The 25,810-nt window shown below is 41.3% G+C and overlaps 1 protein-coding gene across 4 annotated transcripts in view; it reads left to right on the forward strand.

Annotated features, from left to right (window-relative positions):
* The window catches only part of FSTL5 (follistatin like 5), a 328,628-nt gene that overhangs the window by 100,296 nt on the left and 202,522 nt on the right, over window positions 1-25,810 (forward strand). For all 4 annotated transcript variants that reach the window (XM_083755622.1, XM_083755624.1, XM_083755623.1 and 1 more), the window contains exon 4: window positions 22,123-22,371. In XM_083755622.1, the coding sequence (XP_083611748.1) occupies window positions 22,123-22,371 (249 nt within the window). The remainder of the gene's footprint in view (window positions 1-22,122; window positions 22,372-25,810) is intronic.

Genomic DNA, 25,810 nt, shown 5'->3' on the forward strand with positions numbered 1-25,810 from the left:
TCCTGCAGTTAGATCTGGATTGGGACAACTGGGTTTTCTTATTTATGAATTTTAACATCCCCAACATAGTCTTGCTCACAGGGGAAAATAATATCTGAAGAAGGAACTGTCAGAATACAGTGAGTGCATAGGTAATTAAGTGCAGCTTCCCTTGTGTGCGATCTAAACATCTGCAAACTGAATGCTTCACTGGAGTTTCTGTCTGGTAATTTCTTACAGGTATGAGCCTCTAAACTCCTATAAAAGTACTAAGAAATAAATTCCCAGAATGAAAGGATGTGGCATTTGTTTCTGCAATCTATATGTAGCTGTAGGAAAATGGGCATATACTGTTACATAGTAAACATAGTTCAGCTATCAAATTGTTCCTAAACGCAAATTATTCCAAATATTCTAAAATGAATAGAAAACTTAGCATCAAGCATTCAGTCACTACCATATAGGAATATAGGCAGCTGTCTACCAGCTCCACCTGGTACGCAGGCTAAGACCCTACCTCCCCGCGGACTGTCTCGCCAGAGTGGTGCATGCTCTAGTTATCTCACGCTTGGACTACTGCAATGCGCTCTACGTGGGGCTATCTTTGAAGGTGACCCGGAAACTGCAATTAATCCAGAATGCGGCAGCTAGACTGGTGACTGGGAGTGGCCACCGGGACCACATAACACTGGTTCTGAGAGATCTACATTGGCTCCCAGTACGTTTCCGAGCACGATTCAAAGTGTTGGTGCTGACCTTTAAAGCCCTAAATGGCCTCGGTCCTGTATACCTTAAGGAGCGTCTCCACCCCCATCGTTCAGCCCGGACACTGAGATCCAGCGCCGAGGGCCTTCTGGCGGTTCCCTCATTGCGAGAAGTGAGGCTACAGGGAACCAGACAGAGGGCCTTCTCGGTAGTGGCGCCCGCCCTGTGGAACGCCCTCCCATCAGATGTCAAAGAGATAAAGAATTACCTGACGTTCAGAAGACATCTTAAGGCAGCCCTGTTCAGGGAAGTTTTTAATATGTAATGCTGTACTGTTTTTAACACTGATTGGGAGCCGCCCAGAGTGGCTGGGGAAGCTCAGCCAGATGGGCGGGGTATAAATAATAAATTATTATATTATTATTACTTTATACCAGGTCAGACTATTAGTTCGTTTAGGCCAGTTTGACAGGTCTCAGGCAGAGGTCCTTCTCATTTCAATTTTCTTACCCCTCAATATTATTTTTTTTACAGATAGCAGGGATTGGACCTGAGAAATTGAGCATGCAAAGCATTACAGTCCAGTCCCTAACAAGCTTGCATGTGTCCATTCACATTCAAGATTATTTCTCTCTGTGTTAAATACAAGAGCACTAACCCTGCATGGTTTAATAGGGTTGGTAAACATGGGAAGCTTGAAGACACCCAGAAAATGTTACAAAGGAACTGTATTAAAAATGAAATTGCTTATGCTTCCATGTTTGCCAGGTCAATAGTTGACCCGCATGCCTCCAGCACTATGTTAGGCCTTCCTTTCCCAGGGCTCTCCCTGTTTGTATAGTAACTACCTCAGAGGTACCTGAGTGTCCAGTAATCAGCATTCAGACTGCTAACCAGAAAGTTTACTCTACCTCTGAATTCCCCACTGGTGTTTCATCACCTGCTCACAAAGCTGATCTCATGCTGCAGCCAGGAGGGCTGCAATCATGGGCTGATATTCCATCAGCAAACTGATGTTGCCAAAGGGGGCAAGAATTGTCATTGAATAGAACATTTTTTTTAAGTTGTGATCACCACCACCATCCATCTAGACTAGAATAGGGTACTGTTGGCTTCCTAGGTCATGAGATGGCTGCTAGGTCATGAGATAGGTCACATATGCCCCTCCTTTCTAGGACATAGACACAGGTCACAGCAGGTGCTGTTGGGAAAAGTAGTCCAAAGATGCACAATCTTACTACAGTAGTGATTTGTTAACACCTTTTCTTGTGATTAACCTACATCCTTTTGTAGCACCCATTTTGTAGCACCTAGGAAGCCAGCAGCTCCTTATTCTAGTCTAGGTGGATGGGGCCTTTTTGATGGTGGTGATCCTAGCTAAAAAAAAAAATTTTTTATTCAATGACAATTCTTGCCCCCTTTGGCAATATCACTTTGCTGATGAAACGGCAGCCCATGATCATTTGTATATACTGCGGTTGTAAGGCAGCATGACCAGAATGGACATCTGTCCTTGATTTTAAATCACCAGCTGATAATACATCACTCTGACAAGCGTGGTGTCTAAGACACAGCAAGGTTGGAAGCCAGTCTGGATTTCTTCCAAGACACTGCTGGAGTCCAGATGCTCTTGCAGCGTTACTACCATGACCTTTTCAATTTTATTTTTTAAAAAAAACTTTCTGAGGCCATGTGATAATTGGCAAACATTCCCTCACTCAATTATTGAAAGAGGCAGACTTCAGCATGCTTGACTAGCATCCTTCCCACTTAGGTTCTCTTGGCCTTCCCTCTACAACTTCCCCACTTTGCAAAAGAAAAAGCTAATTTTACTATTATTAGATGCAAAAAGTTTTTCCTCTCTCTATATATATATATAAAGAGGAGGGGGCATTACCAAGGGTTTAAGTAGACAGATGGATTTCAGTCACAGAATCTACTTGATTTTCACCAACAGGAATCAGGTGCAAAATAGTGGCTATGGGAACCTAAAAATGAAAGAACAGGGTGCCTCTGGACACATGGTCAGCTTAGGAATTCAGTACAGAATGAAGCATGATTTCCAGGGCCTCCTTTTTTGTGGAGTGGGGGAGATAGTTGCTTCCATGAGCCTAGGGCTACTTGCAATAAACATGTTCTCCCCTCCCCTCTTCAGATATTAATACAACAAATAAATAATACTGAAAACTAAATAGCTAGGGTTGCCATATTTCAAAAAGTGAGAATCCAGACACAAAAGTTGTTTAGTTGGTGTATGGGCTTTTTTTTGCAAAATCTCAAAAGGGATTTATTTATTTTTTAGGAAAATTGCCAAAAAAATAAACACTCCCAGTATGGGCCTGTGTTTTCCCAGAAATTTATGTCGCTTTCCAAAAATTTTGCCCTGATGCCATTTTCTATGAATGAATCCCAGCTATGTCTGGGAAATTCTGGGCATATGACAGCCCTAAAATAGCTGTAGATGCTTCTAGAAGGTAATTTGAGGGGAGAATGCCTTTTTTCTCCTTTTCTTGACTGGAGATACTTCCATCAATGAATCTGTGTGTTTGAAAGAAAAAAAGTGGCAGTTTTGGGACTGGAGCTGAAACGAGATGCAGAAGCCAGACATGCTCTTTGTGCAGAATCTAAAATTGCAGAATCTAACATTTGCATTCAGCTCCTCCTGAAATACAACAGACCCCATAAGTATTGGCATTATACCGGCTCTTAAGAACACACACATTTAGACAAACCTTTCCCTGAACTCCTACTTTCTGATCAAATTGTTTAAATTTCTCTCTTAATGGTCTTAATTGTTAATGTTTCTTTTTACATATTGTTATATTACAAACTTTAATTATGGATGTTTTACTATTTTGGTAGAATTGTTTTGTTGTGCAATTGAATTATGTATGGAATTTATAATTGATTTTGTACTTGTAAACTGCCTAGAAGCCATGTTGGCCGTGTGAGCAGCCTAGAGCAGCCACAGCAATAGTGTTATTCGTGTTGGTCCCTCCTCAGTTGGTCCCTACTGGAGAGCCAGTATGGTGTAGTGGTTAAGAGCGGGAGACTCGTAATCTGGTGAGCTGGGTTCACGTATCCGCTCCTCCACATGCAGCTGCTGAGTGACCTTGGGCTAGTCACACTTCCTTGAAGTCTCTCAGCCTCACTCACCTCACAGAGTGTTTGTTGTGGGGGAGGAAGAGAAATGAGAATGTTAGGCACTTTGAGACTCCTCCGGGTAGTGATAAAGCGGGATATCAAATCCTAACTCCTCCTCCTCTTCTTCTTCTCATACCCTGGAAAACAGAAAGACAAACCAATGGAGGAGCAGGATCTGTTTGTGTGTTAGTGATGTGAGCCTTACATCTCATGGTCAGCTGGTATATAAATGCAAGTAAGCATTTGGCCACAGAAAATGCCATCGTTCTCCAGTGACCTTCATGTCAAGGAAACCAAAGCCAAGATATGTGTTGGGACCCTTGAGAATACCTCGCCTGAGATTGGGACACACAACAATATTGTTTCATCCTTTTATAATTTCTCATTGGACAGTTTGAGAACAGGATGCAGACAACATCATTCCAATGTCCATCAGGATACTTTGCTTGAAGTAAGATATGTCATGATTTGCTGCAGTAATTCAGGCAATGCTTGGGGAATAGCAGCAAACAAGGACTCTCTTAAAGAAATCGAAGGAGAGAGCAGGTGGAGCAGAGGGCATAATAATTTGCAGTGAAGGGCTGGTTCTGTGAAAGGGAGGAGAACTGACAGCTAGGAAAACAAATTGTGATAAGCTGGCGTCAGTTCATCACCGGTGACCTTCAGTGCCAGGACACAGAATTAACTGCCTAAACTCTCCCATGTGTGCAAAGCAATAAAAAAACCCAACAACCCAGGGAGAGTTTATATTCACCTGTTACTTCACAATAGTTTCTCAACAGAGAATAAAGAATAAAGGGGAGGGATATTGCTGGCCCATATAATCCTTATCCCCTACTAAAACTAACTATGTGTAACTGAATAGTATGCATATTTGTCCTCTGTTGAGCCTCCCCTTTTCTTTCCTCCCCTTTCCTTATTAGCTTCCCTGTGTTGAATTCCTAGATTACAAGCTCCTCAATCAGGGACTTCTCTTTCCCATATTACTGTGTAAAGAACAATGATTGTGCTATATAAATACACTAATTAATTAATTGCTATTGAAAAGCACAGATGACACCACTAATGGCATACAGTCTGTGACTTAATGAGAACCTACACATACTAATTTAGATGCCACTAATCTGAACTATGCCAATCTACATATTTATGGATAAGAGTATGACAGAGGTCTGACCTAAGGGTGTGGAAGAAATCTGACTGAGTTCACATCTACATGTTTATCTAAATCACACTTCCAAAAAAAGAGAGAACTAAAATACAGCCATCCTTAACAATTCAAGCTTCTCCAAATTTTGCAATGCAGTTCTCCATTAAAATTGCATTCATTTCTTTAGGGGAAAGTGCTTTGCAATAGTGCTTATATTAGGCGAAATAGCATACTGACATGCCTATTAGTAGAAATGTGTATTTTAATGAGGACTTTTTTAAAAAAAATGCAAACCTATGTGCAAACCAACGTAAGATTGGAAAAAAATAGAAAACCAGAGAAATCAAAATTGTCAGATTAACCCATTTCTAGTTTTACCCTACCATTATGAGACCCAGAATTTTTTTGGGGGTATGCTTTATGAATAATTTGTCTAAAAGCCAGTGCAGAGGGGGGACTGGATTTACTTACAATAACTTAATATTTCAAATAAATGTCTTTAATGGTAGTTTTCCAGATGAGTATTCACTAGTATAACTGCCAATGCTGAGTCTAGGCTGTCTGATTAATAGCTGTACAGTAACTCATAATATTTGCTCAGATTTTGTTCCAACTCATGAACTGAAGCCAGTGTGATTTTTCAGCAAGTCTTGATTGATTTTTAAATTCTCCATAAGCACAAGCTCTGCCTTGGGGCTCTTCATGAGTTGAAGGATTGGATAGAAATGGAATATTAAAAGTATGTTTTAGATTTGCCAAGAAAATCACAGCTTTTCTGTAGAAACCTACAAGTTCCAATCTGTAAATTACATGTGATTGCCTTTCGTAGTTGGGAAATGAGAGATTGTCAGTTATTTTTCTCTTTTGTGCACTATAGCATAAGATCCTTGTAATTAGGAGTTTTTCCGATCGTAATATTTTATTTTCCTTTTCGGTAGTGGCAATGCCGGTGTAAGGATATATTGTGCTCTGGGTGAACTCTGAGTCACTTCACTCATAGCACAACACACATTCTCAGGGGAAACACATTTTCTACTTGCTCCACATCCATTGGGGGACCTAAGGCCCACCTCAAAATAAGCTGGTTGGGGAGAAGGCCAGAGGAGGCCCATACTGCTTGAGAACACTTTGACAACAGCCAAGGGGAGGCTAAAAGAGGCCAGTTCATCAGTAAAGAGAGGCAAGGTGTGTCAACAAGGCTCAGATCCCATCTGCCCCATCTGTGCAATCCCTTCTACATTGGCTGACAAAGCTGCAATGGTTGCTTGGGCTGTATCATCTCTAAGTCCTCCTTGCTCCTCCAACCTCTCCTCCTCTCCCAGTGGCCCAGCTGGCTTACTTTAAATGCTTCTGCAGGGCTGCCAGTTCAGCAGAGCTGCTCCTGGTCCTGGGCTGTCCCAGTGCAGAGTCACAAAAAACAATACAGCTGCAGGTTGTGGTCAGCAGCCACAGCTATGCAGCGTCATTTGAGCTTCATCTCCTCTTTCTTCAATGGTAGCAAAGCAGAGAGCTGTGGGGGTGACCCCAGGAAGAGTCAGTTTATGTACATCCTGATGCCCCCTTATGGTTACATTGGGTCATATAAGACAAGTAGGGTCAGTTTATGTGGAGGAACAAACTACCTTATCTATCTGGATGCTCTATGTTTTGATTTCCCTGGTGGTGGCAGTTGCACGAACCACTGATGCCATTGAAGGAACTGTGGCATCCAGTATTCAAAAACAAAGCAATCAAGGGAGAATTTGCCATCAGGTTAACTATTAAATCGTGCCTAAAACACCAGGCACTTTTAAAAAAATCTTTTTAAAAATATATTGCCTCTAAACTTGATGCAATAAATTGCCTTTCAATGAAAGGGCAGGGGTAAAGAAAGGAAAAGGAGCAAAAGATCTGGTATCATTCTCAACACTTCCCCTTGCCCCAGTGTTAAGGCATAATGTATCCTGTCTAGTTATCTTGGAGTGGAATACCAATAAATTGTTCCATTATTTGTTTGGATTAATAAACAGCAAAACTAAGATCAAAATCACTGCACCCAATGTTCTTTAATATACATCTTTAGAAATATTGATATTTCATTGATTCAGAAGATACAGGAAGAATGGGGTTATATATTGCATTTACAGTGAAAAGATTTCAAGCCAAAATGTCAGCTATTATACCCAGATCTGTTAATGTGATGTCAGTGCTAAGGTGTTCTTTTCCCAGAAAAAATAATATGGAATAGAAATAGAAAATAAATTACTATCAAGGAAACAGCAAATATATTTTATGGAGCAAACAGAAAATACAAACATTCAGCACAAATGATTCTTCACAGAGTTATGTCATCAAAGCAAGAGAAACCTATTTTAAAAGTTTATACTTCTAATGTGTTCATCCTGAATTTATCAGCAACAGGGATAGAAACACACAAACACACACAAACACAAAACAATGCTTGCTTACAGTAGTTTGTTTGCTCTTGTATATGTTTTCAAAACCATGTTACAGTAGAATTATTTATCTTCCTTTTCTTGCCTGCCCCTTTCTGAGAACTTTCACAGTTGATTTAAATCACTTTACACTTGCTTAAAGACACTCTGAGTGCCCACTGGAAGGACAGATCCTGAAGCTGAGACTCCAATACTTTGGCCACCTCATGAGAAGAGAAGACTCCCTAGAAAAGACCCTGATGTTCGGAAAGTTGGAGGGCACAAGGAGAAGGGGACCACAGAGGACGACGAGATGGTTGGACAGTGTTCTTGAAGCTACTAAGACAGGAGTGCCTGGCGTGCTCTGGTCCATGGGTTCACGAGGAGTCAGACACGACTAAATGACTAAACAGCAACAACAAAAAGACACTCCTGTTTTAATCTAGCCAAAACAGCCAGCAACAGTGAGAGTGGCAGAAATGCCCTGTGGAAAGAGAGGTCTTGCTCTCCCTTCTTTCTCTGGTGGTGTGCAGTGTGCCCAGTTGCTTATGGGAGACATCATTTCTCCAAACCTACATTTCCATCTCTCCCCACACATCATCACCACCCCTCCTCCTGCTGGTCTTTTTCATCTGATTTAAAGAAAGAGAGATGCATGAGTGATTGGGGCCTGACTCTCAGGAAGTGACTGCCCTGGAAAACAAGTTCCTTGCTATTTTTAGTGCTGTAGCCTGGCATATCTCTGAGGTATATTGTGTGAAATTGGGGGGGGGGGGTCACTTACCATTCTTGACCATCTCTGCAATCCCTACTTTCGCTACTGTAAATTATTTTTCAATTGTAAAACCTAAATGAGAATTTTTTGTGATTATCTTACATTGAAAAACAAAAACAAAAATTATAGCATTTCAACATAAGGCAGAAAGGCACTTTTTGTCTTTTTTTGACACCAATATCAACAGCTGTTTATAACATGAGTTTCCCAGAGTGTTGGGAGTTGAATTTATAGATAGTTGCCTCTCAAGAAATATTGTATATTGCCTGAAATGTGGATTAGAATGGGTCCCCCACTTCTCTCTATAATTCTATTCACCGTTCAGAGATTGTGTGAAAAGATCCTGGTAAAGTCAAGATTTCCAGACAATATTGCAACTTTGTTGTTATTGCTAGCTTCTCTATATAACACATTATTGCATTGGGAGGTCAGAGCATTTGGGATCTTAATGAGAGGAGGGCCTCTTTCCTGAGCCGAAGGGTAGTTTGGACTAATCTGACTTGAGAATTTATGTGCATCCTTTGTTTTGGGTTTAGAGCTGGACGCCTGATGTCAAAGAAGACTTAGATACTATTAGATGTTTGACACCAGTGTCTATCTAGGTGTCAGTGATTTGTACAACTCTGGCTATACTATCAATTGGCCTTTTGAAATGTTGGCTTGTTGAATGGTTTCTGTGATTTTTTTAAATGTTGCTTCTATGTCTTGTAATTAAAGGCAGCCCTCCCCCCCCAATTTACATGCATTCAGTATGTTTGCTACTGTGTATAGGCACATCACGCTAAACCTGAAAGTAACCTGGAAACATCATAAAGATGTCACCGAAATGTCACTAAAAGGGCATAATGGGAGTGCGGCAGGGGGGATAACAGGGTGTTTGCATGCTTTTTTAGTAGGTTTCAATTATACATGATTTCACCAACGTGCAGTCTCAGAATGTAACCCCCACATAAAAGGGGAGCTGCCTATACTAATTAATGAACTTGAGCTGTTATATTTTTTTTCCTATTCTGACATTGTGAGCTGATGATGATGATTTGGGCAAAGTATGATGTAGATAAAAAAACGTTATGTAACATAGATTAAAAGCCCTAAATGGTGGGATATTAAATGATGTTTCATTAATATAAGGCATGATACAAAGAGTTTGGATGGAAAAATGAAGAGCTTCTGTCAGGACTGCCTCTAGGTCCCAGCTCACAGAGGACCAACGCCCGGTTGATGTAATGTACAAAAGTCTTTATTGAAGTTTAGTTTCCATTTCAAACCCAAGAGCGCACAGCCCTACGTCTTGACTCTAGATCGGCGAAGTCCCCTCTGAGTCACTATCCCTTCCACACCAGTTTAAGATCCTAGCCCGGCTCCACCTCCTGCGCTGTTCCTTCCTCCTCTGGGTCCTTCTGCCCCCTGGGGTTTCCTCCCTCCTGGACTCTTCTGATGCTGACCCTCCTGAGTCTTGTCCTTCCTTCCGGCGGGCTTTAGGACCTGGCTCCCTATCCGGGCTCCCTGCTGTGCCGCTCGCCTGTACATTTGAACTTGGCGCGCGCGCCCAGCCGGTAACCTTCCTCCTGACCGTTTCCCCGCTCTCCGATGTGGGCGTGGTCAAACCTGACTCATCTCCTCTCGCTGGTGGTGAGAACACTGGTCCCGATTCCTGGGACTCCCCCTCCCTACTGCGCTCTGGTGGGGAAGCTTGTCCTGATTTCCAACTGCTGCTCTGGGAGTCCCCGCTGGCCCCTTCCTCCTGGGGTTTGCCCCCTGGAGCCCCCCTTGCCCTGGCCATCGGCGCTCCCTTCTGTGAATCTTCCGATTCGCTGGAGAGGCTCGTGGAATGACTCTGGCCACTGTCACTGCCTCCACCCCACTCGGATTCCTCCTCCTCGCTCTCCATTTGCTCCCCCTCCTGTGTCTCTGCTCCTGAACCCCTGACAGCTTCAATAAATGTTACTGTAAAATAATATCCACAGGCATCTCATCTCATGTGTAAAGTAGTCCAACAGTTTAATTCTTTAATAAAACCTTTTTTTCGGCATTTAGTTTTCTAAATGTTAAGCCACATTGCAGAATCCTTTATTTTTCAAGATCTGTCCAACAAAAAATGACTGAAACTGATGCTCAAACACTGTAAATTTAGGCTCTGTAAAATCCATGAAATCCAAGTATACATTATTAAAGTGTGGAATAATCCTGCAAATATTTTAAACTCTTTAAAAAAGGAATGAAAGTTTTGAATCAGAACTTCAGTGAAGCCAGTGGTCTCTTGAGATCTCAGCTATTCCAGAGGTCTTATGTTGATCCTTGGCTTGGAATAGCTACTACTTTAAAAATAAAAATTTTATAAACTGACTTGCCCTCTCTCCCCACAAATAAATAATGTCCTTTATGTAAACTTTAGAAATAATACCTCAGATCAGAAGGTCTATTTTCCAAAATATCAAGTTGCACAAATGCATTAATACTGCCAAGTTTTATTCTTAGGTGTCTTATGGGAATATATCCCCTTCTTACAAAAATGCAAAGTAGGTCAGTTGTGCTGAGTACTTCTAAATTTGCACTTGTTTCTTCCAAGAGTTTGAATCTTGGATGAAAGGGACCTGTTTTGATCAATAAACAACAAGCAAAAATGATTATTATTTTTTTCTAATTGCCTTTGGGAATGTGCTGGGTAGGTTATTCACATTTGCAAACAGATTAAGAAGAGTGCATTTGTCTGTCTTGTCTTAGCAAGAAAATGTGTTGTAAATATAGTTCTAATCTATTGGATCTATGAAAGTAATTTATCACACAGGTTGTCCTTCTGCCATCTTACTGTATAAATTCACCTACCAATTTTCAAATTACATTTTAAAGCGGTTCAAAAAAACAGAAAAAAACACCCACAACATGCTATGTATGGACTTGGAATAGCTTGAAATTAAATTATGGAAGAGTGAAAATGCATAAGACAGAAATAGAATGTATTTGATACTGTATTATTTTGGATCTTTAAAAATGATAGCAGAAGACTATAACTTCATGTTCTCCCTTAGCCTCAGTATTCCATGAGACTCTCTAGTCATGAGTGTTGCATTCTACTGTTTCTTTGACAGCAACTATATATCTGTTGAGTATAGTGGTTCCCACATAAACTGTTATGCATGCATACTCACAAGTACATCTATATGAGTTGTCTAACCCTTTTGAGGAAGGGTATAGCCCTTTTGCAGCTGAATCAGTTGAGCACATGCTTTCGATGCAGAAGATTCCATGTTTAATCCCTGACATCTTCAGTTAGGACTAGGAAAAACTCCTGTATGAAACAGTTGACAGTAGAAAACTAGCTACACCAGTGGGTTGACAAGGTAAAAAAAAAGAAAAGCTTCCTGTATGGAGGCTGTGAACTGCTCTGGATCAGTCTCCTCCAGAAATAAGTCTTGTGCAAAGAGTGATGCAGCTCCAGCATAGAAATATTTTAGTTTACCATGGTTTTTACTGGCTACTGATGAGTTTTAAGGATATTTTTACTCTCTGACTGTTTACCTTATTGTATTTTTAATTATTTTGATTGCATTATTTGTAAAACATGAGTTTTCAAACATAAGACCTTTAAATGAGACTGTGCCCTTTTAATTTTCAATCCTGCCTAAAATGTCAATTACATGACCATTTCTATAGCTTTGGTTTTTTTAAATATCATCAAGCCCTTCTTTGGACAGCTCAATTGCTTAATAGTGCTCAGACTTAAGGAAAACGGCATGATACTTGCATTATAGCCCTATCTTTTGTTCAGCCTGCAAATTGTTCCTTTGTAAGAAGCTTTTCTTGTCAGTAATCCCCAAACATTTATGTATTTGGCTATCAAGATAATACAAACTGCTGTTTAGATATCAAAGATTATGGGGAAAGTCTGCTCTTGTTTTTACAGCAGTGCCTTCATAAAGAGCTGCAGTGCTTTGTCAAAGTAGTAATTAAATTTCCATCACTTAGCGAAGGTAAGAACAATTTATTCAGGTCTCCCCAGGTTCTTACTTATACCTTTTTAAAATAGTTGCTTAGTTGGAGCTATCTATTTTAAAAGCATGTTAAAATTAAGGCTGTTTGCATTAATTGGTTTAATTAATCATCTGAGCTTTGTTTTTATCCACTATTATCTCTCCCAACTTCTCCTTTTACACACGCATCTTGTTTTTGCCACTGCTGTGATTACTAAGGGCTCATCCACACTTGAGTTTGGTCTATGTTTTATTCTGTTTGCCCTCTGCTTTGTAAGCACAGGTCAGAGAGGTTTTGATTGACATTTGTTACAATTCAGCGGTAAACAGCGGATTTTTCCTGGGGAAAGTGGTGGGGCAAACAAAAAACCTCTCAGTTCCTTGCCTTAGAAAGCACGGGACAAGCAGAAGTGTGGACAAGATCTAATTGTAGGGCACTCAGGACTTTGAATTGGGCTTTCTGACAGTACAAACTGGGTGCCTTAATCTCTGCCGCAATAGGTAGCTTTTCAGAGTAGTGAATGGAAGCCTGCTATCTACTGTGCTCCATCAACATCACTACTAGAGATATGGGATGCGGGTGGCGCTGTGGTCTAAACCACTGAGCCTCTTGGGCTTGCCAATCAGAAGGTCAGCGGTTCAAATCCCCACTACAGAGTGAGCTCTCATTTCTCTGTCCCAACTCCTGCCAACCTAGCAGTTCGAAAGCACACAAGTAGATAAATAGGTACCGTTGCAGTGGGAAGGTAAATGGTATTTCCGTGCGCTCTGGTTTCTGTCATGGTGATCTGGTGTGCCAGAAATGGTTTAGCCATGCTGGTCACATGACCCAGAAAGTTGTCTGTGGAGAAACGCCAGCTCCCTCAGCCTGAAAGTGAGATAAGAACAACAACATAGTCACCTTTGACTGGACTTAACTGTCCAGGGGTCCTTTACCTTTTTACCTTTCACTAGAGATATAGTAGCTACAATTTCATCAGTGACCCAAGGAATCAATAGGGTTCCACTTCATTGTAAAAAACTGCTAAGTGTGCTCTGGTTCCTTCATCAAAAAGAGACTTAGCTCCCAGGCTGCCGGCTCTACCTGCTCTCCAGACAACCAGCCATGACATTAGCTTTGGTTTAGGGTCCCAGCTGGTTTCCAGACTTAAAGACTCATCTGGCACCAACCTTGATGCCATTTTGGCACCTGGCAAATGCGATTTTATTCTCCTGTGCCTTTTAAACTTCTCCAGTTTTTATCAGTTTTAGCCTCACCGTTCATGTTTTTGTGCTACATTTATATGTTATATTGGTGACCTGCTTTATTGTATGCATTTTTATTTTGTTTTTATTGTTGCCTTGAGCGGCCTAGCTATTGAGGACTATATATAAATGCCTTAAATCAATGATTAGTTGGCAGTGGCATTGAACCCATATGTCTCAATTTCTTCCTCTTGGCATATGTTGGGGTACTAAGCTCTGACCATTACATCAGAATTGCTCAGATTTTAAAAGACTTTCTCAGTTTTTCACAAATTGTTGTTCCCAATCTGTGATTTCATCCAGTTCTGAGATGAGTGTAACAGCTGAGAAATGGTTTCTTGCCAATTTGTTGCCAGTTTACATAATGGTGTACTCATTTCCACATGGGATGAAACTGAGTTTGCAATTTGTTTGAAAGTGGTACATTTTGCTAATTTAAGGTTGTGATTAATGAGTATCAGGGTCTAACTATCTATTACATTAAATGCATGGTGTACAACACTGTCAGCATTTTTTAATTTGAAAAAGTTAATACTTAGTATGCCCCCCTTTTTTCAAATACTTAATAACAGCAATAACAACAACAGATCCAGCAGGACCAGGAAACAGCTTTCACCTCTGTCCCTAACCCGCCAGAGATCACCAACCAGCGTGCCCAAGGCAGTTTCAGTGCCATGATGAGGCCTGAATCCCGACTCGAAAGGATCCATATGATCCACATCCTCCAGGCATACCTGGAGTTGTTCAGCGACCACAATCTAAATCACCTTGCCCAATAATAGAAGATGCTTAACCCTTCACTCACCAGCTATAACCTCCCCATTTCCTGTTTTGATGTTTGAGGGCATGGAGAAAAGACATGTTCTTTGTAGAAGGATACTGTTCTAAAACCCGTCACATTTTGTCTGTTTTCTTTATGTAATAGAACTTTAAATATGAATTTATTTTGAACATAGACAGAAAGTCCAGAACCATCTATCTTTCCATTTCACACAAGAATACACTTAGAAAGTAATGATATACATGATTGCTTTTGAGAAAGTAGGGAATATGACTGTAACGTCAAAGAACTCTTATTGCCATAAAAATACTCTTAAAAATCTGATCCCATTATGAGCTTTCTCTTTTTAGTTAATCCCATACCATGCATACTTTTATATACACCCATCATATATAAATAGTCTCTGAAGTCACAGAAAGAAACTGTCTTCCTGAAACTAAGCAGGTCTGGGTGCAGTCAATGTCTGGGTGAGTCTTGGGAACATGTAGGCGTTGCCTTGGGTTTCATGATGGAATAAATGGGGGGGGGAGATATAAATGTAATAAGATTAATTGATATCCCCCACTCTTCACCTTTTTATTAAATTGAAAAGTTACCGTTCCTTGTAGGAGAGTTACTCCAGGTCTCCAATCATTTTGCTGCCCATTTCTGTACCATTTCCAGCTCTGCAATATCGTTTTTGTGACCTGACAACCAGAACTGTGCACAGTACTCAAAGTGTGGTCACACCATTAGGTTGTATAAAGACATTGAAAAAATGGAAGTTTTATTTTTGACCCCTTTCCTAAGGATTCCTAGCAAGGATTATTGAATTTTCTCTTTTTGCAGCTTCTTTGGGTTTATAATTGCTGTCACAGTAAGCATCTTTTCTAGGAGAAAATGGGTGTAATATCATTGCACCAATATTCTTCGGTCCAATTATTTTCTTTACTCTGTTAGCCTTTTCCCTTCAGATAGCAGAGAGTCAATTACAATAATAAATGAAGCCCAAAAAGAAGTCTAGCAACACAGTACATTGTGATGTCTCCATATGGTGCAATAATTCTGAATACTTGCCCGCCTGTGATCTGTTGTATCCAAGCATAGTAATGATTTATAGAATTCGGCCTCAAGAATTTGACAATTTTACCCCAAGCAGGACATTTAACAATTTGTTCTGTATATGCAATGAATTGCATCCAGTGGTGTCTTTCAGCTGGCACTAAGGCTTCTGTCGGTGGAATGAGAAGGGAATAAATTTTTGGCAATTCTCTCTCCTTTCTCCCCCAGCCACATCCCACTAGCCTAGTTTTATTACCCAAGTGTTTTTGTCTTGGCTGCAATGTGTCCTTCAATTCTGATAACTACTCTTGCTTGTCCGAATGGAGGAGAGAGGGGTATGCAAGTGTTTACAGAGACTCTACTGTACAAACACAAAATTTACTTTTGTTGCTTTGCCAACTTTTGCTTCTGGCCTTGGCCACCAGTGGCATGAGACCCTCAGAAAGTTGTCCTTAACAGAATGCAGGTTTTGGGCTGAAAAACATTCCCTATTCCAGTGTATTGTATAAAAGACTTTGGGTTTACACTTGTGTACTGGCAGCTGATGCCTCATACACATAGGAATAATAATTAGCCTGCTAAATTTAGGACAGATAAAATGTTCCTTCCATGTACAGTAAATGCCAATACATTTGGCACCTAGATAATGTAAAATCTACTACTACCGCAGAACAGTTAATTGATCATAATAGTGACTTGTTGTCAATTGCATATTGATGACCCATTTCACTGCTGTTTTATCATCCTCACCTGTTGGCACACCACCTAATTTTATTTATCCCTTCGGAGATCTCCTTAAATCAGGTATAATGTTCCTGCTTTGCTCCTCTCTCATTCTCATAGTAAGGGAGAATCTGGCAAAGCAATTAGGAAAATACAAAGCAACAAATAAACACATTTGAGCTCAGGATCAAAATATTTGTTTTGCAGGTAGGAGGGTGGTGGAAGGCAGGCACACCAACTCTATGGGGCTGAAGCCTCCACAGCCCCCATGTCCGCTGAGATGGGGCTAACCTCCCCCCCAATCTTGAGGGGGCAGAGGAAGCCTGGCAGGATGTCGTCCTGACATGGCGTGCCTGATGGGATGACAAACCAGGCCTGGTAGGTCTCTCCCAAATCAACAGTGATGTCAGCGCCCCAATGTTGGGTGCAACTCAGTGCCTGTGGTGGAAATACTATTGGAAATACTGTTTCAAAAATGACTCATTTGTTACTATAAAAGCCTGTATCACAGGGATGTTGGAAAGACATATGAAGCTCATCTAAGTTGCATTCCTCCAATAAGCACAATAGTTCATGACCCTTGTGTCCTTCAAAATTCATCTCTTCATTTGACAGAACAGTGGAAGGCTGCATATTATGCTTTGCAACAGACTAATGTTGCAATGGGCATAGTATAGGTAATGCAAAGTGAGAAACTGGCATCAGCTACATGTTCCAATGTGTAAGTGGACATGGCATCAGGTGAACAGTGGAGACAGTCACCTACAGGACATGGTTTTGCAGGCTGGCTATACATTTCTTACCTTTGCAATGTTAGTAGGCATTCTTAGTAAGACTATCCACAGCCAGTAAAACAGAATTCAAACCATGTGTGCCCTGCATATTGTTCTGGAATATGTAAAGACATATTGTTCCACGATTAAATTATATCCAGTCTATGTAAGCTGCCGATTGTGAATTATCTAGTGTATAGTGCAAGTGAATGTATGTGTGACCATGATTACTAGATAAAATTGATTTAATCTGCCTGGACTTTGTGTACCATTAGTCATAGAAAATTAATATCAGAATGGATATGATCCTTCTGTTTGTTTGAATAGTACAATGACCTTTCTGGATATTGTACAAATGAGTTACACTTTGTCTAATTGCAGCAAAGGCACTTAGAAGGTGTATTTGCATGTTGCATGAACTACTCTATTAACCACTGACTAATGGCTGGTTTACAGTTTTAATTGTTGCTTGTCTGTATTGGTTATTGTACTGCAAGCATTTTGTGCATATAAGGCTATGTCACTGCTCAGCTGTTTGATGGCCACCCAAAAGCATCAATGTTTGTTTTTTTCAATGGAATGACTGCTGCTATTTGTTGGCATGTCTGAGCATGCTCTTCCGCAGCACAGAGCTGATAGACCTCCTGCTAATGGGCAGGAAGGAGAACTGTCTTGATTTGATAGCTTGTGCAAACTCATTGTACAGCTTTGATGAAGAAGCTTATAGTGGATAGTGAAGAAAAGCAGTTCTCAGAAATCCAGGGGAGGCCCAGTTGTGTCTCCTCCTGGAGTACGAAAAGTCATTCATTTTCTGTACAGCATGATAATATAGATGATGATGTTGAATTTTGAAAATGAATCTTGAAGGAGTCAATCACCACACCAAATGACACTGAATGCAGCCAGTGGCATCTGTTGATGGTAGCAATAGATGTAGATGACCAAGCTAGCATAGGAAATCACTGAGAAAGGAGTGCAAACATGCTGGGAATGTGGTCTGGGAAAGCACACCATTGTTTGAGACTCTGTTCTGCCATGTGATGCCCAAAACCTTCCTGATTCAGTGCATACCTTAAGTGTGTAGTTATCAATGCTGATGCGTGGAGCGCTGGCACAATCCTGAACCTGCATGTTGATCTTTGTCAGGCTGATGGTGTGGCCAAACCCCCTACGGGCTTAGACAAAATGGTTAATGAGTCTCTGTAGAGCTTCCTTGGCATGCACTGTCCATTAAAATCCAGATATATACTCATTTGTTTTAGGAGAAATACATTTGAACATACAGTTATATGGAATATAACAACTCTGGGATAATTAATATGGAAGTGCTGCTGAAAGTATGTGATAGAAAAACTACTCAAGTTAGCAAATAAGAAATCCACAGCAGTTTCTCTCTCAGTTTTTGCAGTTACAGTTGATAATCAGTTTTCTCCCAATTTTTTTATTTTATGTCTGCTATCTCAATGTTTATGGTAGTGAGTTACACATGGTGAAGAAGTATTTGAGCACTGTGCCTACAAGATAAATTGTTGTAAAGCAATATGTGTACATGAATATTTAAGTGTAGGTGGGTTCCCACGAGGCAATACGCAGTGATTACAGCAAGGAACTTTATTGAACTAACAGAACTGGACAACAGGGGCAAAATAACTGCTTATATAAATTTCTGAAAGCCTGGGCCACTCCCACTCCCAATGTGATTGGCTGTCTAAGCTTCTAAGCAGCAAATCATGACTCAGAGTTTAAGGGCCAATGGCAGAGGCCCACATCCTGAAATGTTCTGTGATTGGATATCTTGTATATCAAATCAGAACACAGGAGCTCAGAATCCTTAGTCCAGACTCAAGCTCAGGCAAACCCAGACCACTGAATACATAACAAATACTGACAGATTCCTAGTTTGCATCATCTGAGTTGTGCTGGGGATGTGGGGGTGTGAATCAAACATTCTGAGTGTATGTCCTTATTGCCCACATCTCTAGTTACCTCATACATGCATATAGTATTCCTTACCAATGAGTATGTGTTATGTGTTGAAGAATTTAGCTGCTCAGGAAAATCAAATAGAAATATAGCCATATAACAAAATATTCCCGGGGAATTTGAAGATATGCTTTTGCGTTTCTCATACGTCTTGAAATAATTGATAGTGCTTTACTTTTTTTTTTTAAGCGAGTGCAAATAGAATTTATGGTTACAGTACACTGAATAGAATAACTGCATCTGCAGTATATCATCATATTTACTTGTGTCATGCTATGCAATCTGCAGTATATAATTCCACTAGGTCTCTCTTAGCCCTCTCCTCAGTGGTGTTATTTTGAGGATTCATTAATCCATACTGATCTGTTCTGTAGATAGACTCTCTCTCTCTTTCTCTCTCTTTCCTCCCGCCTCTCTCTCACACACAGAGTTTCCAGTAATATAGTCTCCCCATCGATGTCACTAAAAAAAAAGTATGGCAAATAAGAGACTTTCAAAACTCCCAGGGTTTGTTGCTGGATTTAAACTATTTATCAGCTTGCACAAATGAGCCGCATAGAGAGCTATAGTAAGGGAAAATAATACAGAAAACCTAGTGTGCATATGAATGTGTTGTGCATGTAGAACGAAACCCCCTGGATCTCAGCTCTTGTTTGAGCAGGTCAAAGTTCCTTTTCCTAACTAAGGTTGACTTTCGAGGGCTAAACTGAACACAGCAGAAGGCTTTTAATCCCCTGTAAGTTAAAGCCTCAGCGCCTAGGACTTGCCGATCGAAAGGTCGGCGGTTCGAATCCCTGCGGCGGGGTGCGCTCCTGCTGCTCAGTCCCAGCGCCTGCCAACCTAGCAGTTCGAAAGCACCTCCGGGTGCAAGTAGATAAATAGGGACCGCTTACCAGCGGGAAGGTAAACGGCGTTTCTGTGTGTGGCTCTGGCTCGCCAGAGCAGCGATGTCACGCTGGCCACGTGACCCGGAAGTTTCTCCGGACAGCGCTGGCCCCTGGCCTCTTGAGTGAGATGGGCGCACAACCCCAGAGTCTGTCAAGACTGGCCTGTACGGGCAGGGGTACCTTTACCTTTACCTTTAAGTATGCTGATGTAGGAGTCAATATAGGCTGACTACTTTACCTTAACTAATCTGCTAATTAACCTTGAATAAAATAGTATATAGGCTAGCATTCAGAAGTCTCAAAGAGTTTAATAGATTGCATGACAACCAATTCTACAAACACAAACACACATACTCCTCAGCAGAACGAGGTCCCCTTGGTTATTATTTTTTTCTACCACATGTCATTCATGCAATAATAGTGAACTAGCAATGAATTTATACTGAACCATCCACATGTTGTTCTACAATGCTTTCCCAATGCTGCCACATTATTGTCATCTTGAGCAACACCCTTGCACTATAGCACAACAAAAGCAGGACACCCCTATCCCCAAACATGAAAAGCTACAACATTTCAGTAGGATGCTATGGGTAAACACTAGTTGGAAGCAAAGCAACATGTTAGCCCCCCCCCTTTTTTGCAGGTATAAACAGTAGTGAAAGCAGGATTGTGAATAACTGCCCCTGAGTACAAATGATCAAGAATGCACAATACAAAGAAGGGCTTCTGGAGGAATCATGAGTTACAAGAACTGTCAGTACTTAAATAAGATGTACATATAACTTCTATGGTATAGATGGTGCTGTGTTTCCAATGGTTGAACTTAAAAAAATGTTTTGATGCATGCGTGAGGATCTGGGGAAAACCTGTGAGGTTTGGGGACTGAATCCGAGGATGAGGCCTTCTTTGAAGGTGCACAACTGGGCACTGCCCCTCAGGATATTAAACCCAATTTCCGAGACAGCACCTAAAATCTGAGAACATGACAGTCCTAAAGAATTTCACTCAGTTGTGGCATGCTTGGTTTGGGTAATACCCTTTGGCATTTCCGATGATGAATGACTGAGTAGCAGGAAAGGAGAACAGAACTGGTTTTGCAGGACTTTAACCCTTTCAATGAAGCATGTGAAGAACCTCTCTTCAGTGGTCTGAAGTGATATGAATAATTTCCTTGACTCTGGCGGTGCTCTGGGTTGAACTACAAAGCCTAGGACTTGCCGATCAGAAGGTTGGCGGTTCAAATCCCCGCTACGGGCTGAGCTCCCATTGCTCAGTCCCTGCTCCTGCCAACCTAGCAGTTCGAAAGCACGTCAAAAGTGCAAGTAGATAAATAGGTACTGCTCCGGCGGGAAGGTAAACGGCGTTTCCGTGCACTGCTCTGGTTCGCCAGAAGTGGCTTAGTCATGCTGGTCACATGACCCGGAAGCTGTATGCCGGCTCCCTCGGCCAATAAAGCAAGATGAGCACCGCAACCCCAGAGTCGGTCATGACTGGACCAAATGGTCAGGGGTCCCTTTACCTTTACCTATATGTCCCAATACATATTTAAGACTCCAGCCCTGCATCCAGTTACTGTATATATGCTACTCCAATGAAATGAATGGACTTTAGCCTGTGTTCTTATTTCCATCCAGTCCAAGTGGTGGTGGCACTGCCCTTCAATGTTCTGCCTCCTTAGTCTCATTGGAAAGAAGGATAGGAACAAAATTAGAATCAGTTAATTCTGTTTGTCATTGGCTCCACCCCACCATGCTCAATAGGAACTCCACCCCACCATGGGCTCCACCCCACCATGCTCAATAGGAACTCCACCCCACCATGGGCTCCACCCCACCATGCTCAATAGGAACTCCACCCCACCATGGGCTCCACCCCACCATGCTCAATAGGAACTCCACCCCACCATGGGCTCCACCCCACCATGCTCAATAGGAACTCCACCCCACCATGGGCTCCACCCCACCATGCTCAATAGGAACAAGCCACCGCTAATCAACAACACCAGTAAATGTCATTAAGTGAATCTTAAAACAGATTTTCATGTACCATGGCTGGGTCCTCCCCCCCCCCCCTTCAATTTAGGACATATACCTCAGTCTTCCCCCACCAAAAAAAAAAAAAAAATTCCCCTGACTCCTGAGTACTTGAATTGTCCAGAAGCAATTTTCATTGACAGGAAAATTGCTGAAATTATCACATTGAGTAAATCTGCTTTCCAAAACAATTTCTTGCAAATTCCAGGGGTGGCATTCAACTAACTTTTACTCTGATAGACATTATTGAAATTAATGGATGTAACTAATATTCATTTCAATGGGTCTACTCTGAGTAAAGGTTAGTTGATGACCACCCTAGTATACACCACCCTTTTCTATTTCTGCCCCCTTATTCTTGTGTAGCAATAGATGGATATCGAGTAGACTATGCCAGTTTCCAGAATTTGTTTCTTCATTGTTTTTGATTATTTCTGAGCCACTTTGTATATGACAGTAACCCTCCGGTGATGATGACATACAATCTGATGGCATTTTCTTATCTTTCTCTTCAGGATACGTGAATCATGATGCTCACCTTGGATCGTGTGAAAACAAGTACTGTGGTTTGGGTAGGCACTGTGTTGTTAACAGAGGAACAGGGCAAGCAGAGTGTGTCTGCATGGAGCACTGCAAGCCTCACTTCAAGCCTGTGTGTGGCTCAGATGGTGAATTCTATGAAAACCACTGTGAAGTACACCGAGCTGCCTGCCTGAAAAAGCAAAAGATTACCATCGTTCACAACGAAGACTGCTTCTTCAAAGGTAAGCGTGTTTGGACAATGCCTTGAAGACTCTAGCCAGCTGCATATTTTGAAGTTAATTCAGCTGGAGTGCTGATAAAATTCTGCACGGTGTATTGTGAAGAAATGGTAGGAGAACTTAATCTGACAAAACTCTCTTCCCCTAGATATGTGTCTCAGCTACGCCCAGTTTTCTCTGTGTCTTTTCTGAGAAGCCTTGGAATATAGATCAAGCGTGGCTTTTGACACCGTTGTAACCAAGATTCCTATGACCTTGGTTTGAAGAGGTGAAAGTAAAGCAGTTCCAGAGTTTAATGGAGAAATATGTAACCACTGCAGAGGCTGCATGTGTATAGCTTACTGCTAGAAGCCTAATCTTTGAGTTACCATTCTATCTTGCCTTGTTGCCTAAAGCTTTTTATTATTTTAAGATCCTGGCTTCTATCTTGTTTGTCATTGCTGTTTTGATTCTGCTTTTCACTCTTTTTATCTGTTGGGACAAATATTAATGTTTATTTTGATAATTTTTTAAAATTTTGTTTCATGTGATTGTGAGAAGTCTTGGGGGCTTTTGAAGTCACAGGGCAATACAATACAAAACTAATGGGTGCTGAAAAATCAGAAAATGAGAGCCCATGACAATTTTACAGTAATTGAACTTCTCAGTCAGGTCCATTACTGAGGCCTAATTTATGTGCAGATTTTTACAATAGGGTTTCTATTCTCTGATACTGGTTTGAGGGGTACCCATGAAATCCAAGCATGTATGTGATGCAGAACTTAAGTTTTTTTTCCAACTGAGGAGCCATATTTTTAAAAAGATGTGTGTCTTTAACTCATACAACTAACCCCTCTTCATATACACTTCACCATGAATACAATGTTTCTCATTAAAATGCCTTCAAGAATTATAATAAATTCATCTCACATTGATCAAATGCATATGGAGTTACCAGTTAGGTTTTGCTTAAGTCTTGACCATTGATTTGTGCCTTTCTGCTTAGTTCATTTCCCCCTAACTTGGTTCTGGAAGTGCTGTATCCATTCCAACTGCTCTGTTAAGAGATGTGTGCTCTGTAGACAATGGAGTTTAATTATAGACATGATCCTGCACTTCGATTGCATTTTAAGTCCATGTACATTTTAGTGCATATCCATGGGGTGAGAAACATAAGCTGGTATTTTTAAGTGATCTTTAAGTTCCCCCACTGTGAGCACAAAGAAATGATTAATCTAACAATAACTGTTAGAGGTGGCAAGACCCCTTTTTTTCCATGCAGAAAACACACATACAGGAGAATTTCATACAGAACATGAGGCAGAGCTTTTATATTCAGTTTATTTCTGGCAAGCCTAATGCCAAGGAAGAAGTTAAAGTTATGGATACAATTTCAGTTTTGTTAGTACATAATGGAGCCTTTTAAATTTGAGGTCTACAAGATGTTTTATAAGAGTCTGCTTGCATTGGAATAAAATCCAGCCTACATTTTTAATATGAATGCAATACAAATGAGGCAATTTTGTTTTGTTGGCTCATCTCTGCAGTGTAATAGAAATGCAGTGACCATTGCACTGCATTTTCTCCATTCCATAATTGCTGCCCTGCTAATAACTTTAGCATTTGGGGGAGCCTATAGTAATTTCAGTTTAAAAGTTTAGCATAACAGTTGACTGACTTGACTTGTGGAGGTCACGCAACAAAGGAAGTGAAGTAGATGCTGATGGGATGGCATTTTAGGAAGAATGCATAATTATTGGAAGGGTGAAAGGTGTGGGAGCTGAAATTAGACTAGCGGTTCTGCATTATATTGAAGGATGGCCTCATATGTGACAACCAGAACAATTAAACTCAGGAACACTTGTACATGTTGTTAATGTGCATTTACATTCTGCTCGATGTAACTTTTTCATTTAACTCCTTTGCTGCAAATAGCTGAGATTCACAGACCAGAGTGCCTGCTGCCAGAATTTAAGTTGAGTTCTGCTGTCTCAGACCAAAGCTCTGTCTTGTACAGCATCTTGTTTCTTATCTTCTGATACCGGCGGAAGCATTTAACCATCCTGGATAAGAACCGTTTATCCTCTACAGAGTGTGCTTGCTCACCCTCCCATCAAGCTACCTTTGGGAGTTCCTCATGCATGCAAATTTACTAGTGAACCAGTAGTTTGCCCTGACCACTAATGGACACTGTTATTGGGAAAGTAATAATGGACACTGTTATTGGGAAAGTAATTATACTGATGAAATTTTGCATGCTTGATGTCTAAAGGTAAAGGTAAAGGTACCCCTGCCCGTACGGGCCAGTCTTGACAGACTCTGGGGTTGTGCGCCCATCTCACTCAAGAGGCCAGGGGCCAGCGCTGTCCGGAGACACTTCCGGGTCACGTGGCCAGCGTGACATCGCGGCTCTGGCAGAGCCGCACACGGAAACGCCATTTACCTTCCCGCTGGTAAGCGGTCCCTATTTATCTACTTGCACCCGGAGGTGCTTTCAAACTGCTAGGTTGGCAGGCGCTGGGACCGAGCAGCGGGAGCGCACCCCGCCGCAGGGATTCGAACCGCCGACCTTTCAATCGGCAAGTCCTAGGCACTGAGGCTTTAACCCACAGCGCCACCTGCGTCCCTTGCTTGATGTCTACCTCTCCTTATAAAAAGGTAAAGGACCCCTGACAGTTAAGTCCAGTTGTGAACGACTCTGGGGTTGCGGCGCTCATCTCGCTTTACTGGCCGAGGTTAGCCGACGTTTGTCTGCAGACAGTTTTTCCGGGTCATGTGGCCAGCATAACTAAGTTGCTTCTGGTGAAACCAGAGCAGTGCACAGAAACGCCGTTTACCTTCCCGCTGCAGCGGTACCCATTTATCTACTTGCACTTTGACGTGCTTTCGAACTGCTAGGTTGGTAGGAACTGAGACTGAGCAACGAGAGCTCACCCCGTCACGGGGATTCAAACTGCTGACCTTCTGATTGGCAAGCCCTAGGCTCAGTGGTTTAGACCACAGTGCCACCCGCGCCCCACCTCTCCTTATACTTTCCTTTAAAAACACAACAGGGTGTTTTGACATGTGACAGTAAGATGGCAAAGGGCTCCTCCAGATGACCTCTTTATTGTGTTTTCTTCCTGATTTCATTCAAAAAAGCTTACATGGAGGTTAGAGCATGTCTGATCATTTGTTCTACTTTGCTTGCAGGATGGTTATACAACAATGAACATTCATTCTTATTTGCTTGCAGGGTGTTTATGTATATATTTTGGTTAATCATTCATTTATCCCATCCTTTTTTTATGTATTTCCACATCACAATCCTAACTGCAATTTTTTAAAAAAATAAATAAAGTGGATTTGTTGTGCCAGGACAACAGTGTGTTCTACTTCACTTAAATTGTGGAAACCTAAATTTCCAGTTTGCATTTGAATCCCTCCCACAAAGTAGTGGCACCCTAAGCAAAAGGAACCTCAC

Source organism: Podarcis gaigeae (assembly GCF_964106915.1).
Source record: "Podarcis gaigeae genome assembly, chromosome: 9".
Taxonomy (NCBI): domain Eukaryota; kingdom Metazoa; phylum Chordata; class Lepidosauria; order Squamata; family Lacertidae; genus Podarcis; species Podarcis gaigeae.